The 24,160-nt window shown below is 33.7% G+C and overlaps 1 protein-coding gene across 2 annotated transcripts; it reads right to left on the reverse strand.

Annotated features, from left to right (window-relative positions):
• Window positions 1-10,663: 10,663 nt before the first annotated feature.
• On the reverse strand, window positions 10,664-21,960 carry LOC148610843 (beta-1,4-mannosylglycolipid beta-1,3-N-acetylglucosaminyltransferase brn-like). Of its 2 annotated transcripts, none has more exons than XM_088590584.1 (3): window positions 21,908-21,960; window positions 13,784-16,459; window positions 10,664-11,371 (listed from the first exon to the last, which is right to left on the reverse strand). In XM_088590584.1, exons 1-2 carry the CDS (start codon window positions 21,943-21,945, stop codon window positions 15,520-15,522), a joined length of 978 nt encoding a protein of 325 aa, XP_088446710.1. In that variant the 5' UTR covers window positions 21,946-21,960; the 3' UTR covers window positions 10,664-11,371; window positions 13,784-15,519. The 2 variants fall into 2 exon arrangements, with proteins under 2 accessions (XP_088446710.1, XP_088446709.1); XM_088590583.1 differs by having other exon boundaries at window positions 13,530-16,459.
• Window positions 21,961-24,160: the final 2,200 nt, after the last annotated feature.

Here is a 24,160-nt window from a genome sequence, read left to right on the forward strand (position 1 = left end):
AGATTTAAATAAATCACTTTCAAAATTGGTTCCTTCCTCGTGACGCTGTATCGGAATTGAATTCTGTCCAACTTCATTTTTTTTATATTTTATTTGTTTTTCATAGTCAGAATTTTACAAAATCCCCTACACCACCACCTGACTAGGGTGTTTTGAGGTATTAACACAAAAAGAAAGCATGGCTGACTATCAGTTTTTAGTATAAATTTAATACAAATAACACATAGTAAAAGGAAGACGAAAAAATGCCTTTCACTCACAATCTCTCCCAGCTTTCACACTGTCTGCTTAGGTAAAAAAATATACAAGAGAAAAGTTTTGCCTGTATATATATTTACATGGCATGATAATTATGGAAAAATATATCTAAAAGGGGTTCATCTTTTCTCAAAGTTCAGAATTTTATTGCTATTTACTGCAATGAATTCTTCTAGATCTTGTAAATAGTGAAGTGTTGATTTTAGTTCTATAATGTTTGGAAGTTTCTCTTTCAACCTTCATTGGTAGATGTATATTTTTATAACAATAACAATATAATTAAGAAATGGAGTCTCACCAGTGTACCCTAAAATAATACTTGATTTGTTCAATTGAAAATCTTGATAAAAATTCTTCATATAATGTGACACAATATCCCAAAAACACTTTATAATTCTACATTCATAAAATTTGAATTGTCTCTTCTTCAGATCCACAAAAAGTACAGTATTTTGTATCTTGATGTTAATGCACTTCTCAGTTTCTGGAATGACTCTTGGCAGGCATCTGTCCACTCGAAGGGGTTGTCCTTTCTAGTCAACTGTGATAAAGGTGATGCAATGTCACTGAACTGAAAGATGAACTTCCTATAGTAATTGCACAATCCAATAAATTGTTGTACTTCTTTCATATTACATGGTACCTTCCACTCTTCGATCGATTGTATAATTTTTGGATTTGGTTTTATGCCATCTTTTCCAACAATGTGTCCTAAATATAAAATTTCACTCATATTTGGATGGTTTCAATTTTAGACCTGTAACCTTGAGTCTACATAGGATCTCTTCGAGTCTCTCAAGATGTTCTTCATAATCTGAGCTGAAGATTATATCATCTACATAGATCAGTAGTGTGTGCCACTGAAGGCCTCTTAAAATGAGTTTCATACATCTTTGGAAGGTGCTAGGGGCATTGCATAGACCGAAAGGCATCTTTTTATACTCATATAGCCCATATTTTGCGATAAACGCCGTTTTCTGTCTGTCTGCCTCATCCACCTCTAACTGCCTGTAGCCACTTTGACAGTCTAAAAAACTGAATAGTAATGCTGAAGATAGGCAATCAATGCACATATGTATTGGCGGTAAAGGATATGCATCTTTGGTACAGACATCGTTTAATTTTCTATAGTCGATGATAACTGATTTATTCGTTTTCCGCACTAGAACTATTGGTGATGCCTACGCAGACTTTTATGGTTGTATGACTCCACTTTTGAGTTGATCTTTCAAGTATTGAAGTTCTTCTTTCTCAAAACCAATGGGGGTTCTCCTTAATAGTTGTCTGATGGGAGCAGCTCCGGTAGTATCAATATTGTGCTTCATAAAAGAACATGTCCCTAAATCAGATTTGGAAGTGGCAAAATCACATTGTAGTTGGCTAATATCTTTGTCAGCTTCGCCTTAATGTTGTTGTCCTTTACATCTTTTATTGCTCTACCATATAGAACTTTGAGATGTTCTGGCAGCTCAGGAATATCGGCTTTATTCCTTTGTCTTTCAAGTTTTGTTGTCTCATTTGAAGCTTCATGTTATCAATCCAGTGTTCTGGGATGCTTATTGGTTCAGCTTTCTATACAATATCCTTTGTCCATTCCTGTGTATTTTACATGTCGTTTCATGGTCCCCATTCTGATTTCTTTGTGCATTCAGTGATGTTTCTGCTATTGGTTTATAACATATGACCGGATGAAGATCTCTATGTACATAGTTTTTCCTTCTTTAATTTAATTGGATGCTCTTCAAGACAGTATTACATCTGATTTTTCTGGAATGGTGGTACTTTCATTCAGTATAACTCTGGCTATAGTCACATTCGTCTTCCTTTTTACTTGACATTCTAGCCAATCTCCGTCTATCTGTATTCCTTGTCTTGGTGATGTCCAATTCATCTACTACATCACACCCAAGGAGTACGTTATCACCTACAGGGGCCGCATATATCTCCAACTTAAAATCCTCACTCCCTAGTTTGACGTCAAAAGATGCTATACGCTCATATCCACCTTCCTACATTGCTCGGCTATAATAAGGTTTCTCATAAGTTTCTCTAATTTGGATCTTCTGTCTTCAAGTATACTATAAAACAGTTCCGTTTTCAATATCGTCACTTCTGTCACTGTGTCAATGACTGCGTTCCTCCTTAGTCCATTGATCATTATTGGCACCTTAATGGTAACAGCTCACTATATCTATTACAATATTCTCCTTGCATTGCTAAAATTTAGGTTCACCACCATCTCTATGTCGGTTGACAGAATTTGAAGAATCGGAATCCGTAAAGATGTGTTGATTGATATTTTCAATTATCAGCAAACAATCGGAATCCCTCGTATTCTCCTCTGTAAACAAATGATCGAAATTCACCAAAGTACTTTCTAAAGTGCTTTTACAACATGTTTCTCATCTACAATGAAAGCTGACACTTGACCGACAGTTCCAGCCTCTTATTGTTTAAACATCTGGTCTAATAGCAGTGATAAGACTTTAAAACATTATACACCGTTGTTTTTCCAAAAAAGATGGTACACCTAGATACAAATATATTGTTCTTAGTAGTGATTCCTCATACATTGTAAGACATAATTCCAAATCAACTTCCAAATATACAGAAGAAGATGTTTACAAAATGCTGGAATTTTTAATCGACAACATATTTGTCCAGTGTGGTGGACGTGTTTTTCAACAAACAGTCGGCATTCCAATGGGAACAAATTGTGCTCCTTTACTTGCTGACCTATTCCTTCACTCTTATGAGGCTGACTTTACAAGTGATCTGATCAGAAAGAAACAATATCGTTTGACTAGATCCTTCAATCTCAGTTTCCGCTATATAGATGACGTATTATCTTTAAACAATCCTAATTTCGGGGATTTGATACATCGCATCTACCCAAAAGAACTTGAGATAAAGGATACTACAGACACTGTGATTTCGGTCTCATAGCTTGACTTACACTTAGAAATCGATGGTAAAGGAACACTATTGACCAAACTTTACGACAAACGTGATGACTTTTCATTCAGAATTGTCAACTTTCCTTTCATCTGTGACAACATCCCTTCGCCTCCTGCGTATGGAGTGTTCATATCACAACTCATACGTTATGCCAGAGCTTGCCAAAACTAAGCAGACTTTTTGTATCGCTCTAGAACTCTAACAAATAGGCTTTTGGAACAGGGTTATCTTGCCACAAGATTGAACTCATCACTACAGAAGTTTTATGGTCGTCATCATGAACTCGTGGATCGTTATGGTGTATCCATCAGCACCATGAAAACTGATTTATTCAACAGGTCATAATTTTCCTTTCCTGGTTTGTCTACCCCAGACTTGACTATTTATGAGAAATTCGGCGGGTGTTTCTAGAAAAGCAGAGGACGCTTACCCTACCGGTGCACCTGGTCCATGCTCCCAGTTTTTAGTGGAGTCCGAGTTGCTCATTTATTATTGTTACTTTGTATGTATGAGTTTAGTTACTTTATCTTCTTTGTTTTGCATGTCTGTTTTCCATCTCTGGTCCTTGTTCCTGGATTACATTCTTTTGATTACCGCTATAACCTTGGTTCCCTTGATTACTCTTACAAATCATATGCAAGGTCACTAAATTAATGGCCTCATTTATTGTTGTTGGTCTCCTTGTGAAGACATCATACATAATATTCTGGTCTGGTAGGCCGGATAGCATGTGCTCTATGCTGAGGTTGTTAAATAAGCTTCTTTCCAGTCCAGGGTATGCTTACCTGACCATGTTTTCAACTCTTGAAGCATACTCATATATGCTCTCCTTATACTGCTTCTTGACTGATTGAAGTTCTCGTCTGTAGGTTTCAGGGTAATTGCTATCACCAAACCGTCTGCCCATTTCTGCATTAAGCAAATCAAAAGTTGCCCTGACATCTGAGGCGAGCCTTGTTGCAAACTGTAGTGCTTCGTCTTTAAGTATTAACATTATATCATTCGCCTTTTGTCTAGGCCCCAATCATTGCTGTCCGCTATGATTTCAAACTGTACCATGAAAGACTTCCAGTCACCTTTTCCGTTAGAATACTGCAGTCTTGACTTGTATGTGTCCTGGTTAGTTGATGACTCTGTCCTAGGTTGTTGGTATAGTATTGCTTCTGGGGTACCTGTGCCACTGTAGTATCTCCAATTTCCGCTGTGAGTCCTTGTAGGATATGGTCCTTGGTATTGTCCTGTTTTGGCTGGCTCATGATCCAAATTATGTGTCCTTTCTTTGGGATTATTTGCAGGATAACTTCTAGACTCTGATGGATATTGATTCCGATATCCATTTGTCATACTTGTATTCTGTGGATAACTACTTTCCCGGTAATATGCATTGCTACTTCCCTGGTCTGATTCTGACGCATACTTTCTTGGATAGCCTCGTGTCAACTGTGGATAGCCATTATCCGGACTCTGTCTAGTAACTGTCATATTGTTAATATCCCGGTAATGATGCGTTCCTAGTGGATACCTTTCCTGATGCTACCTCGGTTCTATAGGACTGTTCTTGCATTCGTAATGATGTTGATTGTTTGGATAGTTATTATCCAGGTGTTGTGGTGGATATTGACAGTTGATATTATCCTGGTGTTCGATGGATAATAAATGATCTGGCTGGTTCAAACCTTGCTGTGGTGGGCTAATCTTGGATTCTTGACTGAAAAAATATGTCTCTGTTTTTCTGTCTCAAGTTCTTGTATCCTTGCTTTCAGTTTAGCTCATCACTTTCCTAGTTTAGTCTACTGGGTTCCAACAAAACACCATCACTCTTTGAGCTTCGGACTGGTATTGACTCAGTGCTGATCATGCTGGTAGAGCGATTCGTCAAGTCAATCAATTGTTCAGTCTGAAGGGGTGCCTTGACAGCTGATTCCACTGTTCTATTCAAACTGCTATTTGCATGTGTCATAATTTCCTAATACACCCCCTTCCCTCAAAGTTGTATTTGAACTATCAAAACTACTCATAGGTCTAGCTTCCTTATTTGAATTATCAGAACTACCAGTATGTGCCTCGCTTCCCTAGTGTTACCACTAGAACCTACAGGCCATGAATATTAGGGTGGTAACTGTGTTTCCTATTTCTCAGGTGCATAAATAATAAATGGATACCTGACATGGCTAAAGCAAAGGTGGTAAGTAATTTTATACCCTATTTATGCACACTTTGAATTTCAAATTCTTTTGGTGTCTTCAAATCAATTAATTATATTACACTTTGAGTGTCAAATACTTTTTGTGTAGCCGTATACTGTTTAAATTTATTTTTGGTTATCAACACTTTGAGTTTCTAATACTCTTTGTGTCCAATAAATTCAAAAAGATTTGGAAATTCATACTTTGAGCTTCTAATATACTTTGTGTAAATAAATTCAAATATTTTTGGAAATTCACACTTAAAGTTTCAAATTTACTCTCTGTGTGTAGTAAAAATGAGAAAAAAATATTTTGGGAACTTTGAACACTGTGAATTTCAATTTATTTACTTTTTTTGTTTTTCTATCAAAAAATTAATTATTATTATTATTATTTTTTTTTTTTTTTTGATGTAAATAATATTTTTGCACTTTGAATTCAAAATATTCTTTGAGTCATGTGTGAACATTTATTTGTGAAATGCACTTGGAGTTTCAATTACTCTTTGTGCAATGTGTAGAATTTACAATTAAAATGTTCATTGAGTTTCAAATATATTCTTCGTGCAATTTTTTTAATATGTAGCGTAATGTTTTTTTTTCCTCTGCCACCAATTTGTTGTGAGTTTGGTTGTAAACCCTTAGACAAAATCTTCAAAAGTCTCCAAGATAGATAGATTAAATAAAAAGTGAATAAAACAATGAAAAGCTTTAAATGTCAGCTTCAAATATTATAAGAGTTAATGAAAAATGTCGTTTTAACAGTTGAATATGATTAAATGTATGAATTGGACAGTTTAGTGGAAAATACTAGATGAGAAAATATATATCGACTGCCGGTTTGAGATCCAGGATTCTCACTAGTACATTTACGGTAATTACAGAGTTATCGTTCTGCGACTTACATAGTTCCATTCCCGATTACCGGTAAAATAAACAATGAAGTACATAGATGATTTCTGGCAAAAGCGAAAAGTAGAACGTTATAAAAGACTATCATTGTTCAAAATGCAGATCATTATATGTAATATAAACAGGTAAATGCATTGAACAAAATGTAGATCATTATATGTAATATAAACAGGTAAAAGCACTAACCCTAACCCTAACCCAATACCTGTTAATTGACTTACCAGCTCCAGACCATTTTAAACCTGAAAAAATGTAATTCAAGAGAACAAAGACACTAACAGAAATCAAAAGAACGTTATCCAGGGACAAAGACTAGACATAAACAACAGAAACAGACAATAAAGAACATAAAATACACAAAATAATACATACAAAAAAAAGAAAATGAGCAACTCGCAGTCTAAACAGTAAAAACTGGGAGCATGGACCAGGTACACCGAATGGACAAGCGTCTTCTACTTTTGTAAAAATACCCACCGAGTTGCTCTTAAAAAGTCAAATCCAGGGTAGACGAAAGAGAATAGGAAAACTATGACATGATTAATACAGGTAAATCGGTAGTGCATAAGGATAAAGCATAACGTTGCCAGAGTTCATGATGACGACCACAATACTTCTGTAATGATGACGTCAATGTTGCAGCAACATAACCCTGTGTCAGGAGCTTAATTATAAGAATCTAGCACGGTAAAAAAAAGTCTGTGTAGTTATGGCAAGCTCTGACAGAACGTATGAGTTGTGATATGAAAAATCCAAAGAAAAGTTGACAATACAGATTGGAAGGTCATCACGTTAAAAGTTATGTCCTCACAGTATATAATATCAATCCCACGTTTCCATACGAAGTTGCGAAACACGGTTTATCATAAGTTGTACAAATTAAAACACACCCCGTGTCATGCCGAAAACTGCTTTTGGATACAGTGTGTTAGTTTTTATGCAAAGACACTTTTGATATATCAATGTTAATACCGAAAGAATGATATCTTTAACCACTAGACAACAAAATCAGAATTTCTTCTCTTACGAATTTGCCTATTTAAAGGTTTTGTCAATTTTTTGAGTGAGTATTGGACTTTCCGTGCTTTGTGAAGAATATTACGATAAAATATAGGGTGAAAGGTACTTGCATGTATTAATCATGTCCAAGTACATCTATATTCGAGAATGAGTTCTTCGTATCGGTGGACAAATTTTGTGTATGTTATTACGAGCTTATGACATGAAAAACCTTCATATGGACCTCTCGGATATATTAAATTACCTTTGGTTACAATCCGAAACATGGTTACAAATATAGGCAAATCGAACAAATGGTGATATGTAAACACCATGTGATGGTGACCATGGGGCGTCATCATCTAAAAAAAATTATTAACAATGGGGAATCATCCTTCTTATCGTAATTTTTAGTATAAAGATTGCCATTTTGGATATGAAAACGCACTTTACGTGTGTGTGTATAATGTTTTCGGGCCAGCTCCAACCCGTCCAGTGGTGCAAGAGTTCCTTGTCGTTCATTGAAGACCAATTGGTGGCCTTGAGACGATATATATTATACCTGTGGTTGTATCTCTGTGACATATTCACCATATCAATTCCCTTATATAAACGCAAGAACGATTAAACGAAAGAATGTGCGGTCATCGTTCGAGAATTAACACCACCAAATTCCCTACAGTTTATCAACACTTTAATCAACAAGATCATTTAATTCTCTCTATGAAAGTTCGTATTTTAGAAAAAAATACCATCCTAAGAACAGTCCCGTTCTAAGTAAAAACTATCGTAGGGAAAGAGAAGAATACTGGATACGCAGACTAGGTACTGCAATACCTTACGGATGCAATGACAACATCAAAAGTAGGAAACCTTCCAAACCAATATAACAATAGCATAAATGTGATAAATTTATTTGGCAAAAGTCCATGATGGTAAAGGAGTCATGGCCATCGCAACTATATTCCACCTAAGTTACATGATGTATCCATAGATAATCTCCTTCCTTTCATACAAAAACTTCTTGGACTTCATCACATTAGAACCAAATTTTATTATATACCGCTCACTCTACTACACTCCCTTTACAAAACAAGTCTTGACACTCCTGTTTTTGACCCCACCTCATCATTATACAGACTTGTTGTCATCATTTTGGATATTGGTTTCTACATACTATCTAAACCAGTTTGTGTGAAAAGTCAAGATGAAGAAAAACGATCATTTCTTCCACTACCTTTGTCAACTAAGCTATAGATGCAATTAACTTGGCTAACATTCTTCATCACAAAAACGTTACCAACAAAATTCCCCTATATTTCAAAGACAAATCCATACCAATTATTTCATATTCCTATACTTCACCCATTGCATTCAAAATTTTCAATTATAAAAGGCTATTGCTGAACCTCGAGATTGAGGACTTCAAGACTAAACTACCTGACTGTTCTTGCAAAAACTCACCATTCAAATATGGTCCTTCCGGTCACGTCGTTACGGGAGATTTACCCAAATTAATCTCTGAGTAATATCCTATCTGATGGTCCCAAGTACCGTGAACCACGCTCCATAAATTGGAATTATAAGTTCTTATGGATGCCATTGAGGACAATGCAAGAAAATGCAAGAGAACATTTATTCTCTGTCAGACTGGTTAAAGGCCGTAAGGTCTTCAATTTTTCAACAATGTATACCTCTATTCTCCATAGTCAGTTAAAATCCCGGCTTTAAAAACATTATACATCGTTGTTTTTCTAAAAAAGATGGTACACCTAGATACAAATATCTCGTTCTTGGTAGAGATTCTTCATACATTGTAAGAAAAAATTCCAAATCATCTTCCAAATATACACAGGAAGATGTTTACAAAATGCTGGAATTTTTAATCAACAACATGTCCAGTGTGGTGGACGTGTTTTTCAACAAACAGCCGGAATTCCAATGGGAACAAATTGTGCTCCTTTACTTGCTGACCTATTAGAAATCGATGGTAAACGAACACTATTGACCAAACTTTACGACAAACGTGATGACTTTTCATTCAGAATTATCAACTTTCCTTTAATCTGTGACAAAATCCCTTCGGCTCCTCCGTATGGAGTGTTCATATCACAACTCATACGTTATGCCAGAGTTTGCCCAAACTACGCAGACTTTTTGTATCGCGCTAAAACTCTAACAAATAGGCTTCTGGAACAGGGTTATGTTGCTACAAAATTGAAGTCATCACTGCAGAAGTTTTATCGTCGTCATCATGACTCGTGGATCGTTATGGTGTATCCATCTGCACCATGAAAACTGATTTATTCAACGGATAATAGTTTTCCTTTCCTCGTTTGTCTACCCCGGACTTGACTTTTTATGAGAAATTCGGCGGGTGCCCTACCGATGCACCTGTTCTATGCTCGCAGTTTTTAGTGGAGTCCGAGTTGCTAGTTTACTTTTGTTACTGTGTATGTATGATTTTGGTTGCTTTGTGTTCTTTGTTGTGTATGTCTGTTTTCCATGTCTGGTCTTTGTCCCTGGGTTGCATTCTTCTGATTACCGCTTTAACCTTGGTTCCCTTGATTACTCTTTGAAACGAATGAAAGTTATAAGTAGGTCAATGAATGCCAAGGCTATATCAGTTTTCAAAGACTCTATGTAGGCAAAAACATTGTCTTACATACAAGACAAGTATGTTGTCGTACCAGCAGACAAAGCTCAAAACAACATTGTTCTTGTACAAAACGTTTTACATCCAATGTCTATTATCAGAGGTAGAAGAGGTAGACGTATAAAATAATAGCAGTGATAAGACTTATACTGCTATCACACTCTCCAAAGAATAGATTGTGGAAAACCATAACTCTGTGCTTTCCTCATTTTTGTCTCTTTACCAAGGACGATTATTGTGATTTCCATCTATGTACTGGATTCCTCAACTCCACAAGAATCCATACAAACAAAGTGTCATAGCTGGATCTGCAAAATGTACCACCGAACCTCTTTCAAAACGTTTAACTTCTATACTCACAACTGTCAAAGAGGGTCTGCAGTCAAACCATGACACTTGTTACTCCCGTAGTGGTATTTATTCAATGTGGATCCTGAAAAATTCGAAAGATCTTTTGGAGACAATCACTTCAAGACTATTATCTGAATATAATAACATTAAAACCTTGATTTTTCAGGGAACCAAGGTTATAGCAGTAATCAAAAGAATGTAATCCAGGAACAAAGACATACACAACAAAGAACATAAAGTAACTAAAATCATACATACAAAGTAACAACAAATGAACAACTCGGACTCCACTAAAAACTGGGAGCACGGACCACATGCAAGAAAATTATCAATAAATTCATAAGTAAACAGTGTAAATATTTTTTTATTTTTGTGAAATTGCATACCTCATTGGCTAAATCGTTTACAAACCACTGCCCCCACGCTTTAAATCGTAATATCTTTGCTTTGTTTCCTACAATATAGTCATTATGGATAATATACGGTTTTACTAAAGTTCTCTTTATATCTTCCATTTCATACCAGACACCGTCAGCAAAATCTGAGTACGGTAAAATAATAACTTTGATGTTAGCATATTTTCTTCGTACAAGTCTTGACAGCATTTCTTGGTCATTATCATTTGTTGGTAATTCGCAATCTAAACTTAGCGTGCTGTATCTTGTATATAAAGCATTCAACATGTCCAGCAATTTATGAAATACTGTCCTTGTTTTAGGCGTAGGAAATAAATAAAAAAATCCTCCATTAACCGTACCAGGGTTTTTATAGTTTTTCACACACATCATGTCTGCTTTATTTTCATATAAACGAAATAAAGGTAAAGGGTTTTTAATCCACAATGAATCAAATTCGAAAAGAAGTATAGGTATGCCATTGTCTAACAACTCAGTCAATATTTGTGTTCGCCAGAGTAGCAGCTTTATGTAACCGGCATGTCCGTGTTCCTGGTCCCCTTTTATAGGACTCTTCCGGATGACAACTATTCTTATTACTGTTGATACGTTTCTAAGCTGCATTTTAACTTTAGGATCAGTAGTAATCACTAAAACCTACAACAAAAACATGTATGAAATAAAAATGTTTCCTTATAAAACAGACACGTGTTTTAATTAAGCGAAATCTGTTAATTTACTTTCTAAAATAAGTTTTAAATCAACAATAGAGATAAAAAAAAATTGGGAGATATATATTGTCATGGGAGCATGGTACTTTAATTTCTTACACATATGTAAGTATTTCAAACGTCGATTTTTTTTTCACAATGTTTAATGATATTTAACTAACAAATTTTGTTAAGAAAAACGTTCATGCTGTAGTTATTTCCCATAACTAGAACTGTAAACATTAACAAACATAAATCTCTATTTTATGCCTTAAATACTCCTAAAACAGCGTCCTAGACATTGCAACCTGTCGGCTATAAACAAAAGGAACAATCAAAGGGATAAGGAAAGTCTGTACAATAGTAATCAAGGGACCAAGATTCTAGCAGAAATCATAAGGATGTAAGCAGGGACAAAGACCAGACTTGGAAAACAGATACACACTACAAAGAATATAAAATAACCAAAATTATACAAAGTAAACTAAAGTGAATGAACAACTCGGATTCCACTAAAAACTGGGAGTATAGACCATTTGCCTCGGTAGGGTAAGTGTCCTCTGCCATCCTAAAACAAATAGATATATCAAAACGAAAACCGGAAAGCTGGATACCTCCGTTTTGATCATGATTAGGTACATAATCTTTTTTGATGAAAATGCTGTTTCAACCAGGTTTTAAAAGCGCACTTAAATCAAAATTTACCGCTTCAATTACGGCGTGATTTGTTCCGGTAAATTGTTATTTAAATGGCCACCGTAATATTGCCACGGGAATAGTTGAGAAAAATAATGGTCAAACAATAAAGAAGATATATTAATACTATCATGAAATCCTTCGTCTATAATCATTTTGTCAAATACTTCTCAATAAGGTGTGGGTATCAGAAATAATTATTTTTAGACAGCCTATTAGAATTATTTGTAATGACCTTGGTCAATACCTGCCTTGCAGGCGTCAATGGTGAATGTCAATATTATGTATGATGCAATTGAATATCTGAATAGTTTTTTTTTTTTTATCTAATGTAACATTCAAAGCTCTTCTGTAATTTGAGTTGTTGTCCTTAATCTCTTAGGCTACTGGTTTTTCTGATGATGATTAATAAAATTTACTCATATCGCCTAACACATTAATGTTTAAATAACAATATTGTTATTCCTTGATTGTATATTTAATGATTGGTCGTCATATTAGTGAATGAGAGTGAACAGTTCATGCTTATTTTCGTTGATTTTTACAGGTTTCTCTCTCGACCATTATGTTTCGGTTTCGTGAACGATTAAATAGTTCATGCGTATTTTACTTGATTTGTTTACAGGTTCCACGACCATCGAATTGTCATGATACTTTCTGGAAAACAGACTTACCCGCGTTGTTGTTCTTATACCTATATTATGTTGGTGCTTGATGTATTCAAAAAGTCTTATCGCGTATTTTATAGCTTTATTTGATCTTTCGTTACGGTGTATTCATCAGCGCCATGAAAACTGATTTTTTCAACGTGTCATAGTTTTCCTTTCTTCTGTCGTCTACCCCGGACTTGACTTTTATGAGCAACTCGACGGGTGTTTTTAGAAAAGCACAGGACGCTTATCCTACCGGTGCACCTGGTCCATGCTCCCAGTTTTTAGTGGAGTCCGAGTTGCTCATTTGCTTTTGTTACTTTGTATGTATGATTTTAGTTACTGTATGTTCTTTGTTGTGTATGTTTTTCATGTCTGGTCTTTGTCCCTGGATTACATTTTTTGATTACCCTTTGATTACCACTATAACCTTGGTTCCCTTGATTACTCTTTCAATGTTTTGTAATCGTTTGGTAGAGTAATCAAGGGAACCAAGGTTATAGCGGTAATCATAAGAATGCAATCCAGGGACAAAGACCAGATATAGAAAAACAGACATACACAACAAAGAGCATAAAGTAACTAAAATCATACATACAAAGTAACAAGAGCAAATGAGCAACTCGGACTCCACTATTAGCATTTATCTTTCACCCCTCTTTTAGGTTTTGCATTTATCGTTGTTGCTCTTGATAGGGCACATATAAAGAGAAATGAAAACACTAAAGTGCAATGAATAAAGCAAGGAAAAATACTCACTTGTGAATGAATATCCATTGTTTTTGTATGGCATAACCAATTAAAGGCTAGTTGGTAATAACCATCATTGACTAAAGTTATCATAACAGGTCTTTTGTCCATTGCTTTTGCTGTCCTTACAATATAAGTCAAATCTTCCATATTTAAAAGTATATCTGAACCAGAGGACGCATTTACCTGACTTTTCAATTTACATTGATCGTCGTTATTTTGTTTAAAGTGTAAAGAGAAAAAAAATCCTATAGTAAACATGCCTAAAATAGCAAATAATACATTTCTCTTTCCACGTAGCATCGTAGTTTGAAATTGTCGTGAAATTTCGTAATTGGAGTACCTAGAACTCTGACATAATAACGCATAGGCACAATACGTAGTTCGGATAAAATTAGTATTTTGTAGTAAAAACGTTAAAATCATATTCATTCACATTTCCGCTCATCCATAAAAAAACAATTGAATAATAAATTAAGTAAATGATGCTATGCGACGTTTCAGTTGGCAGTTTGTCAGCAATACTATAAACTCTAGATTAGATTAGGTACGATTTATACCAATGGTATCATTTATGTTAAGGACAGAATTTGCTCAATTACTTTTATTATTTTGTATGTATTATTTTGGTTATTTAATGTTCCTTGTTGTTTGTGTCTGTTTTCCATGTCTGGTTTTTTGTCCCTGGATAACATGCCTTTGGTTTTCGCTAGAATCTTGGTTCCCTTGATTACTTTTTTTTTAAAAATGCATTTTATTCTTCGGATTTTTTTTATAATTGATTGAATGATTAATTGAATAGCATGTACGTCAAGATACAACGAATAGTTACAACTATGAACTAAACAAGTAGGTTATGTTTTGACACTAAAATTCAATGGAGAGCTGAGACAAGGTATGCCACTGTAATTGGAGAAATAGTTTGATAATCCTACTAGCCAGTATAATTCAACGATACAACGAGTGTTAGATATTTATATAATTTAATAGCAAGGATTAAAGATATGAAGCTGTAATATTATGTTAAGAGTGAATGTCCAATAAGTTTCATACTTATATTTTGAACTCTGAGTAAACCCCTCATATTGCACAGTAGAATGCATTGACCTAATATGCTTTTATAGATTGTTTTAGAGACATAGAGAAGTTGTTACTTGGAAATTGTGTCTTTATTTTTGTAATGTTTTTATTTTTTTTCAAAATAAATTTAAAAATTTATCTTGGTTTTGTTTATGAAAACATTTAATTGACTTTTTTTAGCTTTTTTAAACATAACGGTATAATTTCTGGATGTTTATGGTTTGTACACTGACTTGTACACTGAATTTGGAATTGACTTGATTGTGGATCAGATTATTGTTCGGTAATGTTGTTGTTACCCTTATTTAATAAATACAAAAGTATCATCTGGTTTTGTAAATGGCATTACTACAAATTTTAATGGTGGTCATCACAATTTGATTAAACGAAATAAAGTCGGATTGGCAACCAACCTGCATAATTTGACGCTTACCGCATTTCACCGCCTTATTCTTATATTAAATGAACATTCTTAGTGTACGTTTTCTGATGTCTTCATAGTATGTGTTGATCATTTAATTTCTTCCGTTTCCAAATCTTTGCTAATGTACTTGGAATCCTTGATTGTCATTCTGTTTTTGATTCTTTGGTACTGATTTTTTTTGGGGGGATATATAAATGTATTTTAAGGTCATTTCGTAAACAAGTTATTTGATGAAAGAGTAAACTCATGTTTTCAGGTATGATGAAAGACATCAACAACTATTGGATGTCGCTTACCATGCATATTAAAACACACACACACACACTTTGTATTGGTCAGTCTGTTCAATGGGAAAACTGTAGACTTGTTCTCATTGAGTTTTGATAAAGATTTAATAAACGACAAAACGTCTAAAATAGATAAAATAAATAGGGATGTTGTAACCGAAACAGTATCAAGAATTCAAATTTAAACGAAAATTACATTTAGATGATTTTACAGTACTAGTTTGTGCATTCTGTCCCATGCATGTAACATTTTATATGTTTGATCATATCCAGGTGATGAAATGTATTTATGCATAAAGCTAGAAGACACATATGTCGGACAAAACCCAGATTCGTGAACTAAGTCTATTGACATTGCATATGAAACCATTCCAATATAGCAATCTTCTACAGGAATTAGTTTTACCAATGGAAAACCTTGAACAATAGTTAAAATAGTAATAAAATTTGTTAACATTGTTCCACCAATTATATATGGTGGATAATAAAAGTATGGATATTCACCAATAGTTATAACATTCTTTCCTTTCAGGGGTTTTCTTCTTGGTTTTGACCATGTTATTTTGTGTCCAATGATCTTTATGTCACTAAAAGATAACAATTTATCTGCAGCAAGTAACAAGTTATCTACATTTAGAATTCGGTCATCATCAATAAAATGAAAAAAACGTGATTTAATTTCATTTTCTCTAATCCAATTCATAGCATAAACCGTTTTGTACACTAAATTGTCATACCTATCTTCTATGCCCAACAATAGAATATCATTGAATAAATCTAATTCTTTGCCGAGTAAAATATCCTCAGTTGGCAATTCTCCTAGAATGAATATTGTTCGTACTAGGTACCGTTTATCATTCCCCCAGGTATGTCTTATGGCCATCCTTTTACCATAATTTAACACAAATGATTTAACAAGTATTATCAGCTCGTAGGATATACAATCACGGTTTCTGCAATCAAAATGTAATGGCTCTCGTATAACTGGCGACTTCTTCATTTTACCGTTGTCTTCAACAACTTCTTTTGTTATATTGTTCGATATATCAGACAAGTTTCTGAACGCATCACCGTTATACAAGAACAAAAATTTTTCATCAGTGATGACAAATATCGATAGAATACAGTACCATGTTATAAGAAGTACACTGAAAGAACAAAATAATGAAAATTGATTTAAAGCAATTATAAAAGTTGTTTTATTCAGAATTTAAACTTGATTTCTCTCCTTGTGTCAAAGAAATATATCTTAAATCTCTTTATTTTTGAAAAATTTTGAAAAATTTTTTACCATGTTCACACAGCAATTAATAAATTCTGCGAACTTGGTTATTCGAACTAGCTTAAGGTCGGTTTGCCAGTGTAACGTATTCAGTTGCACATTTTCTCACTCACACTTTACCAATAATTCAAATGGTAAAAATAGCCTTTATTAAAAAAGTTGAACTAATAATGATCATATATCTTACTGTATTGATACAACAAGTATATTATGTTTTTTTATTGTGATCCAATGATATTTTAACTAAGAAATTTTAAGAAGAAATAAAACTTTTTGTTGGTATAATGTAATCAAAAATCAGTAAATGAAATATAACTTATAAACTTGTTGCAGCAACTTAAAGCTTCAATTTAGTGTTTTGGTGTTATTATAAAATCTTGCTCAATCTTATTACATTAGTATCATTATTTTGTAATTAAAATGATTTAATGTCACATCAACAGACAAAGGTCTTCATGTCGAGATTTACCTAACTGACATACACTCTGACGTGTCGAAAAAAAAAACAATAAAATGTGAACAACGTAAATGGACGTTAAATGCCTTTTGTGCTTCAATATGCGACAAAAATCTTAGGCTGTGAAAATCTTGGACACTGAAATATTTGCTTAGAAAAAGCATTCTGTCAGTTGTTTATTTATAAACAATCACGAGCCCTCTACCTTACTTGCCTTATTACGTTGATTAATGTCACAATATAGTTGTTTAATGATACTTTTTTGGTAATGTAAGACAAATATTATAATGCTTTTTTAGATGGAATGAAGGAAAAAGTGATATTTCCAATCAAGATGATTTTTTCCAGGATATGATTCAGTACCATAACATAACGATAACATACCAGCACAAGATGAAAGGACGTGTCATCGTATAATGAATAAAATTAAGTTGAACATGATGAAATATGAAAACAAAAAGTTAAAATTTGAAAATGACAATAAATACCATCCCATTATATAAAAATAAGAAACAAATCTCTTAGACTCCATTTGATTGTTTTACCACGGACCGTCCATTTATTAAAACTCCACTTTTATCATATTTGGTTATAGGTTCATGCAATGAATGTGAACATTTCAAGGGTCAAAAACCTCATTTAATTGAAAAAAAAATATGAGCAAATCTATTTATACTTCGATCAAATAATGGTCTACTTAAATAAAAAAAAACATCCTTGAGTGAAATTTTATCGTCAGATTGGAAGGTTTTTTAGATGCATGTTTTGATTTTTCCGATTTGGCCTGATTCTTACAAAAAAAAACCTTTACTTAAATGCGAATTTGATGTTCATTCACTCCCGGAATGAATTGAATCGCTATATAGCTAATACACATTCGAATGTTATCCATGTTTTTTTTACAAAATTAAAGAGTACGTGGGAGCTAGTGAATGAGTAATTAAAGGAATCAAGGTTATAGCGGTAATCAAAAGAATGTAATCAGGGACAAAGACCAGACATGGAAAACAGACATATACAACAAAGAACATAAAGTAACTAAAATCATACATACAAAGTAACAAAAGCAAATGAGCAACTCGGACTGCACTAAAACTGGGAGCATGTAACATGTGCACCGGTAGGGTAAGCGTACTCTGTTTTTCTAGAAAGACCCGCCGTGTTGCTCATGAAAGTCAAGTCCGGGGTAGACAAACGAGGGAAGGAAAACTTTGACCCATTGAATAAATTAGTTTAATAGTGCAGATGGATACACCATAACGATCCACGAGTTCATGATGACGACCATAAAACTTCTGTAGTGATGACTTCAATCTTGTAGTAACATAACCCTGTTCAAAAAGCCTCTTTGTTAGAGTTCTAGCGCGATACAAAAAGTCTGCGTAGTTTCGGCAAACTCTTGCATAACGTATGAGTTGTGATATGAACACTTCATCCGCAGGTGCCGAAGGGATGTTGCCACAGATGAAAGGAAAGTTGACAATTCTGAATGAAAAGTCATCACGTTTGTCGTAAAGTTTGGTCAATAGTTTTCCTTTACCATCGATTTCTAATTGTAGGTCAAGAGATGAGTCTGACTTCACAATGTCTGTAGTATCTTTTATTTCAAGTTATTTGGTGTAGATGCGATGTATCAAATCCCCGAAATTAGAATTGTTTAAAGATAATACGTCATCTATATAGCGGAAACTGAGATTGAAGGTTCTAACCAAATGATATTCTTTCTTTCTGATCAGATCAGCTATTAAGTCAGCCTCATGCGAGTAAAGGAATAGACCAGCAAGTAAAGGAGCACACTTTGTTCCCATTGGAATGCGTACCGTTTGTTGAAAAACATGTCCACCACACTGGACAAATATGTGGTCGATTAAAAATTCAAGCATTTATTTTGTAAACATCCTCCTCTATATATTTGGAATATGATTTGGAATTATTTCTTACAAACTGTTAGGAATCTCTAACAAGAACTATATATTTGTATCTAGGTGTACCATCTTTTTTGAAAAAACAAGGATGTATAATGTTTTTAAGTCGGGATTTTAATTGAGTATGGGGAATAGAAGTATACAGTGTTGAAAAATCATAGGTTTTAATTCTATTGTATTCAGTAATAGTCTTGAATTGATTGTCTCCAAAAGATCTTTCAATTTTTTCAGGATCTACATTGAATTAATACCACTACAGGAGTAACAAGTGTTGTGGTAGGACTGCAGACCCTCTTTGACAGTTGTGAATATAGAAGTTAAAAGTTTTGAAAGACGTTTGGTGGTACATTTTGCAGATCCAGCTATGAAAGAGTAATCAAGGGAACCAAGGTTATAGCGGTAATCAAAAGAAAGTAATCCAGCGACAAAGACCAGACATGGAAAACAGACATACACAACAAAGATCATAAAGTAACTAAAATCATACATACAAAGTCAAAAAAAGCAAATGAGCAATTCGGACTCCACTAAAAACTGGGAGGATGGACCAGGTGCACCACTGAAACCGTGAAACGTTGTTTGTATGGATTCTTGTGGAGTTTAGAAATCCAGTACATAGACGGTAAATCACAATCATCGTCCTTGGTAGAGACACCAAAAGAGGATAGCACAGCTTTATTGTTTTCCACATAATACAAACCACGCCAACTGTATGCTTCTCATTTGCAGTGATCTTAAAGCTTTTTAAGAGCTTTTTATGAGAGAGTAATCAAGGGAACCAAGGTTACAGCGGTAATCAAAAGAATGTAATCCAGCGACAAAGACCAGTCATGGAAAACAGACATACACAACAAAGAACATAAAGTAACCAAAATAATACATACAAAGTAGCAAAAGTAAAAGAGCAACTCGGACTCCACTAAAAACTGGGAGCATGGAACAGGTGCACCGGTAGGGAAAGGGTCCTTTGCTTTTCTAGAAACATCCGCCGAGTCGCTCATGAAGTTCAAGTCCGGGGTAGACAAACGAGGAAAGGAAAACTATGACCCGTTAAATAAATCAGTTTAATGGTGCAGATGGATACACCATAACGATCCACGAGTTTATGATGGCGACCATAAAACTTCTGTAGTGATGACTTCAATCTTGTAGTAACATAACCCTGTTCAAGAAGCCTATTTGTTAGAGTTCTAGGGCGATACAAAAAGTCTGCGTAGTTTCGGCAAGCTTTGGCATAACGTATGAGTTGTGATATGAACACTCCATACGCAGGTGCAGAAGGGATGTTGCCACAGATGAAAGGAAAGTTGACAATTCTGAATGAAAAGTCATCACGTTTGTCGTAAAGTTTGGTCAATAGTTTTCCTTTACCACCGATTTCTAAATGTAGGTCAAGATATGAGGCTGACTTAACAGAATCTGTAGTATCCTTTATCACAAGTTCTTTTGTGTAGATGCGATGTATCAAATCCCCGAAATTAGAATTGTTTAAAGATAATACGTCATCTATATAGCGGAAACTGAGATTGAAGGTTCTAACCAAATGATATTCTTTCTTTCTGATCAGATCAGCTATAAAGTCAGCCTTATGCGAGTAAAAGAATAGACCAGCAAGTAAAGGAGCACACTTTGTTCCCATTGGAATGCGTACCGTTTGTTGAAAAACATGTCCACCACACTGGACAAATATGTGGTCGATTAAAAATTCAAGCATTTTGTAAACATCCTCCTCTATATATTTAATCCCAAAATAGTATCAAAACACATGAAATGTCTCAAAATAGTAATAGATATGATTAAACGTAACAAGTGAACCATATAATCGTTACAAAGAAATACAAAATAGAAAAATAAAATTCTTTCAGAGATCATCTAAACTTCTGTTCAAACTCACCACCCTTCAATCTAAGGTCACAAATGAACTGAAACAACGAACAAAAACATCATGATATTAAGTCAATAATACATCCAATCCTTTCCAATTACCACCTTATAAAGAACAACAAGATTTCTACCTAAAGAACTCTCAGTTACTGAAAGCTAGCTCAGAACACATCAAGGAATGACACTACCATCAAACCTTCCAGCTTTAGAAATAATTGTTCACTACCATTCCAGTGGACAGGGTTAGGAGAAGTAACGTCAAATATTTAGTGGGTCAGATTTAAGTAGTGCAATACTCACAAATGACTTAGATTTTACGTAGGAATACAATTAGGCATCGAATGTATCTCTTTTTTTTTCAGGAATAAAGTCTTATATCAGTTTTCGGTGTACCACTATTTTCATCTTCATAAAAGAATTAAAACAAAATCATTACAATAGTATAAGAAAGCTGATTAAAAAGAAACATTATTAAATATACGATGTCATTTTGAGTGATTTTCTCTTTCATAGTTATATAGTAAAAGATATATCTAATATACTTTCATCAAAACGTGGTTTTACTGAAAAAGGAGGCGCAGACCGATCCAGTTAAAGAGAGAGTGAGAATATTAACAGGACAGTACTACTAATAAAAATATTCCAATATGCAAAATCTTCAACTTGAGCTATTTTCATTATTTTGCACAGACGACATATCCCTTACTTTGGTGACAAAATGGAAAAAGGTTCTATATGCACCCATATTTACTATTTACAATATGACATAAAAAGAACAAGTTTATAGACTGCTCATAAATGATTCTTGAAGCTGAAACCTTCAGTTTTGCAAAATCATGAATTCTTCAACCTCCCAAACCCTTATTCCTTATTTAAGTTGATGTTGAATGTTATATGTTTTTATATTTGTTAAAGTTTTTTTTACTTATTCATGATGTCCCAATTTATGCCTTTTTTAAAGACAATGATTTAACACTTTTGTGAATCATCTCACTTCTAATATTACCAAAAAAATTTTTTCAACATTTACGAATTCATTAAGACATACCAAATAAAAATACGCCATCTTTTCAATTTGATTGACATTTTTCTTATTTTAGTTTCAAAGTTATCATTATATTTTTTTAGAAATGCATGGCCAATTTTATGTTCTTAAATAGACCAAATCATGGACTAAACAAAGACTGGTATTCATGGATTATTTCAAATGCATAACAATTGAATAAATACTAATAGTTATGTTTATTTAAAAGTAGAGCATATTTAAATCTTGTAATTTTTCTTTTTTTTTTTAAATCTTTTTAATTATGAATAAGGTAATAGTTGTACATGATATATAAATGTTCATTTGAAAATAGGATAATATTAAAATTACCAAAAATCACTGCAGTTCAAATTCAAAGAAAAGAAACGCATATAAAACCAACCAATCCCCGATACATAACCCCGATTGGCTGGCATATATAAGTAACAAGTTCAGAAATTAGCAGTAGGGCTTGTAAGTCTCGTCACGTGACAATGTGAATTCACAAGAATGATTCCCTAACTCCCATTCAATAGCATATAAAATGGTTAGAGTAAAAGCTTCATTCTTATCACTTACACATACATTCAGCGCTAAAAATATGATGCTTACGATTTCTACGCTGTAATAAGTTGAATAATTACTCAAATAATTAGATAATTATTATAACTGTGCATCATATTGATCTAGCCGGAAGTAGCAAACTAAATACAAATAAGTCTTCGGCTTTCAATGATTTCAACAGTAGAAATTCAGAATAAAAAAAACTATACGCCTGTCAAAATAATTCTATTTAAAGGAAAATATAATAAGGTTATGCGATAGATATATTTTAGTTTTATATTATATTTCAAAATTCAATATTATTGGTACTTTCTACCTAATACTTTCTTTTTTATACTGTCTACTTTCCTACATTTTTTAATTAAATTTGAAATATTTCATTAATAGAGAAATAATTATTCCATGAATATCATCTGTACCTTATGTAGAAGAAACATGCTGACAATATTTTAATTAGTATTTAGAAGGTAGTGATTTATTTCAATGTTTCGCGTGAGATTAATTAAGACAATGTATTTGGGAAAATAAATCTGTAACTATATTTGATATCTCTGGTGGTTTGAAATAACAATCAATCCAAAACAAAACGTTCAGAATTTACCTCAAAATCTATATAACAGATATAGTAATCAATTGGGTATTGTGGTTTACGAAAGTATAGTGCCTTGATCTCTAAGAGATTTAATGCGTAAAACCTTTGTGCTTGTGATCATTCACAGTGCGGAATGGTGATGGGGTTTTGAAGGATTTATTCTGCATTGTCTGAAGGTTGTCAGTTACGGCCTTTCACAAAACACTACAAATAAAACTGAATGAACGTTAATAAACAAGATTATCTGCAAGTCATTACGGTAAAATATACAATGGAATAATGTATAACCATGTCTTGGCACACATAGAAATTCGCACAAAAAAGGAGGTCACACTCAAACTTTCGCGGCAACCTGTTGAGAAATTCAACAATTTTTTAAAACAAATATTTCAAAAGCAACCATTAATTTATAATTTAAATAATTTTAAAATAAAACCTTTGTAGAACGTTTACAACAGAAAATGATCAACAACAAATGTTTATGACGCAACAGACTTTCCGAAACCTAATATCAGGTCACATATTTCTGGCACCGATCTTTTTGTGAGTTACCAGATTTTTTGGGACATCGAAAAAAACCACTAAATTACCTATTAAGGTTAACAAAACAGTATTTTTTTTTTTTTTTGTTGCTCTCATTTTTACATTTGTGAACAGATTTATATGTGAATATATTGAGGTATTTAAGTATGACCTTGGTTTACATTCATTTTATTACAAATCTATATAGGGTCTGCTCGATAGTCCGGTGGTCTGACAGATTATTTCTTTCATTGATCATTATTCAACAAATTGTCAAAAGCCCAGACCAAATATATATCGTAATTTTATGCAACCTTGAATATCTTCAAGGACGCAATACAATTTAAGACTCACCTATATGCCCCTATCAAATTGTTAAAAAATTAATAAGCTTTCATACGAGTGGAGATGACATTCTGCTCTCTTTCACGTCTTTTATCGAGTGGAAACTGCTTGTTGCCGAGCCATTTATTTTATTTTTCGACCGCGAACATACTTGTGTAATGTGTGTTTGTTTTAGTTGCAGGGTTCTTAAACAAACTTTGAGGTATTTCATTAGCTCTTTACCTTTATAATGGCCAAAAGTTACTGAACATCAA

Source organism: Perna viridis, chromosome 7 (assembly GCF_037379345.1).
Source record: "Perna viridis isolate PV_CMFRI_1.1 ecotype Kerala chromosome 7, ASM3737934v1, whole genome shotgun sequence".
In the NCBI taxonomy this organism is placed as follows: Eukaryota; Metazoa; Mollusca; class Bivalvia; order Mytilida; family Mytilidae; genus Perna; species Perna viridis.